The following is a 9,641-nucleotide window of genomic DNA, read 5'->3' as shown; positions in this document are numbered from 1 at the left end:
TCTTTACCTTTGGCCGTTACCTCCATCACCAACCCTTCCCGCTCACCCTAGGAAGACATTTTTCTGGCTACCAGTGATGCCAGATTAGTCAAGCCAGGTATGAAGCAGAGGCCAGAGGGCTCCTGGACTGATAAAGCCCCTCTTGGGATGCAAGAGCATTAATTCCTTTTTGAGTCAATAAAGTTTTTCCTCCTGCAAGCACTTGGCACAGGTGCAACGTTTATCAATAACCTTGAGCTATGTGCACTAATTTCACTTAGTTAAGGACAACACAGTGAGCTTTGGAAAGAAAAGTGATAGGTGTAATGGTAAGAAACAGGAAGAAGGCAGAGTGAGTGAGAGCAAATGCGGGCTAATGATATCCTAGTCTAAATCAAGAGGAAGAAACGTGCAGGCAGGGCATGGAATGAGAAGGCAAGATAACCAATAGTCCGTAATGGTAACAAAGTGGATTACAAGAGAAGCCAAGCATAGCAGGGGGCAGCAGAAAGTTCGGTGGGTGGACGAGATTAAGAAGTTTGCAGGGATACCGTGGCCGCAGCTGGCACATAAAAGGGTTAATTGGAGAGATATGGGAGAGGCCTTTGTCCTGCAGTGGGCGTAGTCAGAATGATGATGTGCACTAAATCATGGGAAGAACTAACAAACATCCATTACAAGGAGCTTGCACAGGGTCTCGGTGCAGCCAATAAAATACCTTCCCTTTGCATATGTGATGCAAGTCTGCTGCTTGGTTGGCACACCTCTGAAGATTCAGTTCCTCTCAAGGTAAACTTAGGCATTTTTTTGTACCTCCACGGATTTTACTGAGACTTTCAGGGTAAGTTCTTTGCAGTTTTCTGCTAATTTTTGCCAAATTTCACAGCCAAGTGACATATTGTTGCAACACAAATGAATTATACAATTTTCAGTTTTGTGGCCTCGATTGGAGCGATTACTGCAGCAATCTTGCATGCATGATTTCGCACTTTGGCATGCTCATTGAGAAAATTTCACGCTTATTTGTGGTCACTGAACAAATTACACAAAATGTCACTTACGGTCACCAGTTTAGCCAATCAACGTGCACTCGATAAGCTTTGGGGCAGTATCTGTGACGACATTGGTTGGCATATTGCGACTACATAGTCTGGCCAAAACGGGTGAGTTTCGGTTTCTGCTGTTCAAACTGCTTCTACCCAGTATTTTTAAAGCTGTTTTTTTGTACCAGAAAGAGGAGCCTGTATAGAATGAAATGCGATTATCAACTCAAAATGTTCTAAAAATCCCTGGAGTTGCCCTTTAAACTGCTTGTGTACGAGTTCAGTTGTTGCCATCTATGGCTTGCTAAAGTGTGGGACTAAAGCTCCTGGATACTGTAAGAGATTTTTTGCAAGTTGAATATTTCATGACTTTGGTTAAAGCCTTGGCATAAGAACATTTCACAGGCATTGAATTTGACAAAGCAAAAGTGGCAAGTCCATTAACAGCTCCCCTTGCAGCATCGACTGTAGCGGGAACTCGCCGGTAAATAGAGGTAAAGCACACTAATAGCTGTGGTTCTTGAAAGAGGACCTTATTGACAGTAATATGAACACCTGCTCTGCAGCCATAGCCAGCATGTAACAGCCCCTTTTCTTCATAAGTCTCGATGTAGAATCTGGCTCGCAAAAGCTTGACATATTTTGCACTTGCTGCGAAGTTTCAGACATCTCTCGAAGAGGAGAGGGACCCAAAGGTGGTGGGTCAGAAAGGCTACCATCCAAAATCTTCTCTTGCAGCCCCCTGAACGAGTCAGCCTTGGGGAAAAAAAAAATGGGCAGTTCTAGAAACTATCGTGCACTCTCTGAAGAGAACCCAGCCATGATTTTCGTGAAAAGTCGCTTGCAGGAACTAAAAAAAAAAATTCAACAGTAACAACCCTCGCGACACTTGAGAAGTACTTGTTAGGCTAGTTTGTAATTGATCATTGTAATTTAAAGGTGCCAAAAACTACACATGCACACACAAGAGAACAGGACAGAGTGCCACTCGCAATTGATTTATTCTGCAGAAACCACATACATACATATACAGTCGGCCATCACATGCGCAAGGAACGTATTCACGCATCAAGTTGTACATGATGAGCATCACTAAGAAAACTTTTTTTCTGCCTTATACAAAGATAACGATGTTTCGCTGATGCACAAACTGCCTTTTTTATTGACAAAGAACGATTCTATCATTGATCGCCGTTGTCTGCCAAATTATTCCTAAAACAGTTCGGTAAAGGAAAATCCCATTAGTTTTTACCTCCGGAAGTTGGAAAATGAATATATGAAGTGGCGGCGTATGCAAACGCATCAAAGATACTAGAGAAGTTGTAAGTGCGGCACTCCATCAATCTAGTTAACAGTAAGAAGTTAACTTGTCGGCACTTAGCATCACACTTGGGACAGCAGACTAAGATTCAGCTTTTGGCAGCCATTCTCTACTAGAGTGCATGCGTCCACTGTTTAGATCACACAAATGAGGGTCTCTACATGCATCACTGCCACTCGCTGTGGTTGACGTCACAGTCTCGCATCATGCGTGCAAGGTTGAGCCAGGTGCCCAAGAGGCCAATGTCGAGTAACCTCTGTGGCTCAAGCAGTGGCCGCGGTTGTAGGAAATTGCAGCGCGCTGCATAGAGATCGCAGCTGTCTGCATGGTCAGCCTCCCACACGACGGTGGCGAGCAGGAGATCCCAGCTGCGTAGCGCCCCATTGCAGCGGCATGCCTCAAGTCGCCTCACGTGTGCCTCTGACTCTGGGTTGCGTGTAGCATCGCTAAGCAGGAGCAGCTCGTTTGCACTGTGGCTGAGTGCATCCGCAAACGAACCAGCTCCTGGGTTAGTGGCCACCAGAACGCACACTGCTCCAGTGCCTGCAAGTACACAGAGAAGGCTTGCTATGACTGAAGGAAAATCGGTGGGTGCTGTAAACGCCTCTGCATGGCTCGTAATGGGCTTCAGTGTTTAGTCAGAACACTGCCTAGGCCAGCATGTGCCAAAGCATATGATACAGCCACATTTAAGAGATGAAGCTACATCCAGCCTTATAATCACTAATTTACTTGCGGGTATTGGCTGCTATTGCAATACCGCCTATTTCTTTCTCTTGATTTCAACTAAGACATCATTAAAACGCGTTTGTTCCCTCACCCACTCTGCCAACTCTCAGTGTCTTAACGTTACACCTATCATTTTTCTTTCCATTGCTTGCTCCATTGTCCTTAACTTAAAGGAGTATAGACACCTAATTTTGGTGGCATGTTTTCTTTAGAATGATGCGGAAGACACTACTACGCATGAATCACCATGTGATATTCGTTTACAACCGCTAAATAATTTATAACTGAATTTATTCTGCCATGCTGTTTCGGTTTCAACAGCCGAATGATGGCTGTGACATCAAAGAGTGCTTTTGTGTCACGTGAGGCATGGTAAACATCCATATAATTGCTGCTTCACCTTTTAATTTACTGCAGTGCTGAAGCCAGCCTTCCTCAAAAGCCAACAAATGTGCAAGCAGTGATTATGCAGTTTTTTTCATGTCTCACATGACCTGTAAGCACACACTGACGTCACAGTCCTCATTCGACTGTTTAAACCGAAACGGCATGAGGAAGAAATGCATTTTGCGGTCATAGGAGAATACCAGGTGGTAATCTATGTAATGATGCCTTACGCATCATTACAAACAAGAAAACATGGACCCAAAGTTAGGTGTCTATAGCCCTTTAAGCTTAAGAGGAGGAAATGAGCTTGGGCAGGGCAGCGGGCCGGAAGTGGGCAGTGTGGGTGAGGGAACAAATACAGGTTAATGATATCCTATTCGAAACCAAGAAGAGACACATGGGCTTGGGCACGGCACGTAATGCGAAGACAAGATAACCGCTGGTCCTTAAGGGTAACAGAGTGGATTTCAAGAGAGCAGGGGGCGACCGAAAGTTACGTGAGCGGATGAGGTTAGGAAGTTTGCGGAGATACAGTGGCCGCAGCTGGTAAAGGAAAGGGTTAATTGAAGAGCCATGGGAGAGGCCTTTGCCCTGCAGCCCTGCAGTGGGTGTAGTCAGGCTGATGATGATGATGTGCTGGTAAGCAATGGATGCTGGTTGGTCTTTGTGAGAAGCTTTTACATAATGTATGGGCACAACAGGCATATATAATATAGTGCAAGACAATAAAAAATAGAAGTTTTCTACTGTAGTCTGGATGCAACATAAGTTTGCAGAAATTGGTTAACTAAAATTGTTGCCTCCAGCTCTGAAAAACCCCCTTGCAAGAACAGTTCTCCAGTTAGTCCCACCATTGGTCATCATCCTGAACGAGAGCAAAGAATACACCACAGGAACCCACACCTCACATATGCCAGCCTTCTTCATCAAAGGTAGTACCCCAAATAAACAGGCTGCCCTATATAGGCAGTGAGACCATCCCTACCACTCCCACAAGGTCTCCTTCTCGGAGATAAAAATAATTCACCAGTAAAACAGACAACTCAATAAAATGCTGCTGCACGAGCCTACAATCAACGATTGCCATCACATTAGGGGTACAGCACAAAGACAAGGTACTGGAACATTTCCCCGTGAAAACAGCGCATACTTCACTAAGGACACAAAAAGGGAAGATGAGACACTGGCATCTTCCCTTTCTGCATCTGTTTGCTTTGTGATGAACAACGAAATAGCTCAAGATGTGTTATTCAAGAACATTTTTCCACTAACTTACTAAACATTGGCTTCAGGTCAAGATTCATAGTATGGGTGCAAAGCTTAGTTCCAGTATTAAATGGTAGATCCTATGGAGCAAAAACCTGGTCTCGATAATGCCGTATGGCAAATAATGTGAACGAAGGTATGAAACGGAAACTAATTTATGTCAACATCGAAGGAAAATGCAGTCAAACGTAGCACTGCGTGTAGCACCTGCCTGCTACACTTCCTTTCCAAACCACCGAGCGTAACTCACCTTACATTTGTTGAAAGCAAAGATGCTGAGCAGCAAAACATAATGGACAGACATGCACAAATGCAAAGGCCATGTTAGCACCGATAGGAGTCAAACCTGACAGGGCCAGTGCTGCTTTGCCGGGCCGGCTCTTGGAATCCTTCACTATGTCCTTTACGGCAGCACTGTAATCCTCCAGTAGGCTCTTCCAATAAGTCCCTGCGCAACCGAAAGGTAGTTGTCGTAGACCCGTCGTCGTCGTCTCGAAGAAAGTACGAGTTGGTGTGGGCCAGCGTGATTTAGCCTGCTGCTTCCCTTTGCATTAGGCAGCAAGATTATGAGGTCAGATTAGAGATCAGAGTATGTCGGAATCAAACGCGAACACCGTGTATAAAAAGAACATGCGATTCGAGCACCTAGCTCGCTCGAATTATGCTTCTACAAGGGCTCGTGCAAAGTGTACAAGGAAATCGCGTGCAATCCGGCCAGATAGTGCAGCCGCAAACTAATAAAACATGACGGTCCGACTGGTCCGTGGTCTAAGTGCATGCATTGCGATACACTTAAAAATACGGAGTGTCTAGCGTTCCGTCCAGACGGAACATTTGCTGCTGCTGCAGTTCCGTCCAGTGGTGGTGGTGGTTATGTTGGGTTGGGTTGGCTTAGGTAAGGTTGGGTTGGCTTATGTAAGGTTGGGTTGGGTTAGGTTTGGTTGGATTAGGTTAGGTTGGATTGGGGTAGGTTGGGTTAGGTTACGTTGGTTTGGGATGGGTTAGGTTAGGTTCCGTCTGGACAGAACTTTAGCGCAAATTAAAGTTCTTGTTTGGGTTGGGTTACGTCAGGTTAGGTTGCGTTAGGTTACGCTGGGCGGAACTCTAGCGCAAATTGGAGTTACTCTAGCCACAGCCTTAAAAATACGCAAGTACCGCACGCACTCTCGCGCCATTCGTTTGCAGCCGCTATTGAACTCTCTTGAAACAGCGCGAACACAAAGAACGCAGAGAAGAGACGTATCTCTTCTCTGAGTCCTTGTCTTGATCGCGCTGTTTGAAGAATGATCTGCCACAAACTCGCCCAACCTTCTACAATGGTTGTCGAACACTCCATCACATAACACCAAACATCGAGCTGCGCAGAGCTGCACCCCTGCACGTCTACAAGCCACGGTCCTACAGGTTAGCGTCACGCTGCACCAACCTAGCCGTGTCGCTATCCGCGTGAACCGTGCCATGTCCGCAAAACACCGCACTTGATTCAGTGGCCAACCGCAACACAACCCGCAGAGCCGCAGTGGGCATATGGACCCAGTCAATGCATCCTGAAGAAATTTCCTCAAGCGTCTCCTCGCTTTCAATGGACCCAGAGATCACCTCGACATTGCGCAGACTGGCCGCTAGGCGGCGCTAAAAGATGGCTAAAAGTGGAAGGCAGCGGGGCTGACTTACCCAAGGCATTGGGGTTTAGGGATAGTGAGAGGAAAGTGGATTTTAAGAGGTTAGAAGTAACCAAGCGAAGGTTATCTGATTGGTGGCTAAAAGCAAGACAGGAGTAAAATTTCACAAGACATGGCTAGGTGGCTTGAGCCACCGCCCGATGTAAAGGGTTCAGCCGTATCCATCCATCCATCCATCCAATTTCGGTTTCAATGTCGGCGGCTGCGTTTTTATGGAGGAAAAACGCTAAGGCGCCCGTGTGCTGTGCGATGTCAGTGCACGTTAAAGATCCCCAGGTGGTCGAAATTATTCCGGAGCCCTCCACTACGGCACCTATTCTTCCTTTCTTCTTTCACTCCCTCCTTTATCCCTTTCCTTACGGCGCGGTTCAGGTGTCCAAAGATATATGAGACAGATACTGCGCCATTTCCTTTCCCCAAAAAACCAATTATTATTATTATGGCTGGGAGACTGTGATGCACGGCGCCAGACCTTTTTTCGGGCTTTTAGCAACAATTTTTAGTTTGTTAACGACAAAAAACATGTTTTTGGATGTCCCAGAGTGCAGAAAATGTTTAAGATGTTTGAGTTGACTTCCACATTATACTAAAAGAGGATCATCAGTTTCGATTTCTAAATCTAAAAGCGTGCTGTGCACGCCGTTCTATCATGCCGTTAGGACCTTTTATCTGCTGCATAACCAGTAACTTTTGGACGGTTTACAACAAAAGGAACATGTTCGAAACATCCATATTGCAGCAAGTGCTTGAAGTGGCAAGAAATGACGCAAATTTAATAGGTATTTACACTGCATTATGCATGGTTGTATATATTGTACTGTTGCCAATGACAAGAAAACTACTTCGGACAAGCAAAAAGAGAAAATAATCCATGAGATAGAATAAGGACAGGAGGAAGTCCGGAATTGCCTGAGCTCTCAACTGTAGCCAGATGACGCGTGTCAAAGCAGGTCTGCATATGGCGCTCAATGGATGGAAGCCGGAGACGTCGTGGTTATACTTGCCTGGGGAGTCGCTGGCCCGCAGGAGGTACATTCCTCGTATCTAAAGTCAAAGGAGCTACTACTGGGGCTGGTTGGAAATGCATTCTTGAAGGTATTGGTGAGCGCTATCAAAATACAGAAAGTTGTTCTATGTGTTCGTCTCTTTCCGTATTTTGACACCTTCAACCTTCAAGAACCTATAGCTGATATCTAATGTTCTTAGAACTGTGCGAAGCGCGCGTCTGTTACAATCTTGCTGCAGAGCATTGCTAGAGATGTTTCGATCGGGTGGAGCAGAGTTTGGAGGGCAGCCTATAGCTAGCTGCGCTAGCCGTTTCTGGTCATTCACCGAACGGTATACCTCCATGAATAACGTTTAACACATTTCAAATAAGCCCATGCCCCTCTTCTCTATTCTTTTCACTAGAAACGCGGCTCACTAGGTTCTTGTGTGATGCACACGAGCACAGTGACTTTAGGAGTAACACAGCAGCTAGACCTGACTGACCGGATTTCTCCAAATGACAATTAAGCACGCGCGTTGACGAAATGACAACTGGAACAAGGGGGGTATCAGACACGGCGAGCGACGTGTGAATATTTAAAACACTACGCTTGAAGGCACAGACACGTGCGCACTTACAAGAAAAAATGGCATGCGTCGGTGCGATGAAGGCGGCGGAATTCGTTTCTTACTGAAGTTTCAAGAATTTTCGGGAAAGAGGTTTCTTGTTGTACATCTTCGCAACTGCGTTCCTGTCTGTTATGTCAAGTCATCGCCTCCTTTCTAAAGGAGGCAATGGTCAAGTGCATGGTTGGTTAGCGATGGTTTGATGAACTTCTTGTATATATATATATATATATATATATATATATATATATATATATATATATATATATATATATATATATATATATATATATATATATATATATATATATATATATATGCCGCTATCCTTGTTCTCACAGGTCAAAAGAGGCAAACCCGCGATTTTATTTATTCACAATGTAGAGCAAGCATGTGTCCAGTGGCCTTTGAAGATGAGTTCGGTCTTTGAGCATGATACCAACGAACTTCTTGAGGCCCTGTAACACTCTCAGGTGTGGTGACGTCGGTTAAAAAAGTCCACCCCTGCCTTGCTGGGCAGCCAAACTGTCTACAGTAGCACTTCCTTGGCTGGAAATGCAAGCTACATACTACAGAATAATTTAATGTGTTTGGATGCCAGTTTTTTTCTTCGAATTACATTAAGCCATCTTTCCCGGAGTTCTAAGTCGGCAGCAATTTCATTGAACGAAACGCCGGGCTTCTTGTTTCGCTGACTGGACATGCATGCAAAACGGAACTCAACAGCAACGCATTTTCCCTCGCTACTCGCTCCAGAAACTGCAGTCATCGACGCGTCACTTGTCAAACGGTAACACTAAACACACCACACAAATAGTATAAAAAACAGCGCACCGGAAGACATACTTTTTGCTGCAACGGCAGTCACAAGAAAATTCTGTGCTGCCTGCGTGTCGTCTGCTAGGATGGGCGGATGGATGGATACGGCTGAACCCTTTAAATCGGGCGGTGGCTCAAGCCACGTAGCCATGACTTATGAAAAATTACACTTGTCTTGCTTTTAGCCACCAATCAGATAACCTTCGCTTGGTTACTTCTACCTGCTTAAAATCTACTTTCCCAATGCCTTGGATAAATCAACACCGCTGCTTTCCACTGTAGGGTGAAGCCCTTTACAGAAAAGTATCAAGTGTTCAGCCTCTCCGCCCGTACGCAACGCACAACGTGTCTATCTCAAGGTACCTGACTCTATATGTCTTAGTCCGCAAAACGCCCGTCCTGGCCTCAAACAACGAGCTTCCCCTGCAATTATCATTGATATTTTCTTTGGCAATTTCCTGCTTAAAAATCCTGTATGTTTCCAGTGCTGATTTGGTCAGCATCGGATGGATGGATGGATGAATACGGCTGAACCCTTTAAATCGGGCGGTGGCTCAAGCCACCTAGCCATGTCTTGTGAAATTTTACTCCTGTCTTGCTTTTAGCCACCACTCGTATTATAACCTTCGCTTGGTTACTTCTACCCGCTTAAAATCTACTTTCCCTTCACTATACTTAAACCCCAATGCCTTGGGTAAATCAGCCCTGCTGCTTTCCACTGTAGGGTGCAGCCCTTTCCAGAAAAGTATAAAGTTTTCAGCCGTTTCCTCCTCCTCTCCGCACGCAATGCACAACGTGTCT

The 9,641-nt window shown here is 45.3% G+C and overlaps 1 protein-coding gene across 2 annotated transcripts; it reads right to left on the bottom strand.

The window, feature by feature from the left end:
• Positions 1–2,004: 2,004 nt before the first annotated feature.
• Positions 2,005–6,356, bottom strand: LOC144111388 (mitochondrial import inner membrane translocase subunit Tim29). 2 transcript variants are annotated; one of them, XM_077644670.1, is made up of 3 exons: positions 6,152–6,356; positions 5,072–5,173; positions 2,005–2,886 (listed from the first exon to the last, which is right to left on the bottom strand). In XM_077644670.1, the coding sequence occupies exons 1-3, from the start codon at positions 6,183–6,185 to the stop codon at positions 2,510–2,512; spliced, it is 513 nt and encodes a 170-aa protein (XP_077500796.1). In that variant the 5' UTR covers positions 6,186–6,356; the 3' UTR covers positions 2,005–2,509. The 2 variants fall into 2 exon arrangements, with proteins under 2 accessions (XP_077500796.1, XP_077500797.1); XM_077644671.1 differs by lacking the exon at positions 6,152–6,356 and adding an exon at positions 6,034–6,076.
• Between the last annotated feature and the right edge of the window lie 3,285 nt (positions 6,357–9,641).

The sequence above is a fragment of the Amblyomma americanum genome, chromosome 11 (genome assembly GCF_052857255.1).
Source record: "Amblyomma americanum isolate KBUSLIRL-KWMA chromosome 11, ASM5285725v1, whole genome shotgun sequence".
Classification (NCBI taxonomy): Eukaryota; Metazoa; Arthropoda; class Arachnida; order Ixodida; family Ixodidae; genus Amblyomma; species Amblyomma americanum.
The sequence above is the reverse complement of the archived record's forward strand: the minus strand, read 5'-3'. Positions and strand labels throughout refer to the sequence as shown.

Excerpts from the sequence above, each read along its gene's own strand:
- LOC144111388 (XM_077644670.1), bottom strand. The coding sequence starts at position 6,185 with ATGGCACGGTTCACGCGGATAGCGACACGGCTAG. Across the intron at positions 5,174-6,151 it reads GCGGATAGCGACACGGCTAG|GGACTTATTGGAAGAGCCTA; the intron begins GTTGGTGCAGCG and ends TCGGTTGCGCAG. Across the intron at positions 2,887-5,071 it reads AGCAGCACTGGCCCTGTCAG|GCACTGGAGCAGTGTGCGTT; the intron begins GTTTGACTCCTA and ends GTGTACTTGCAG.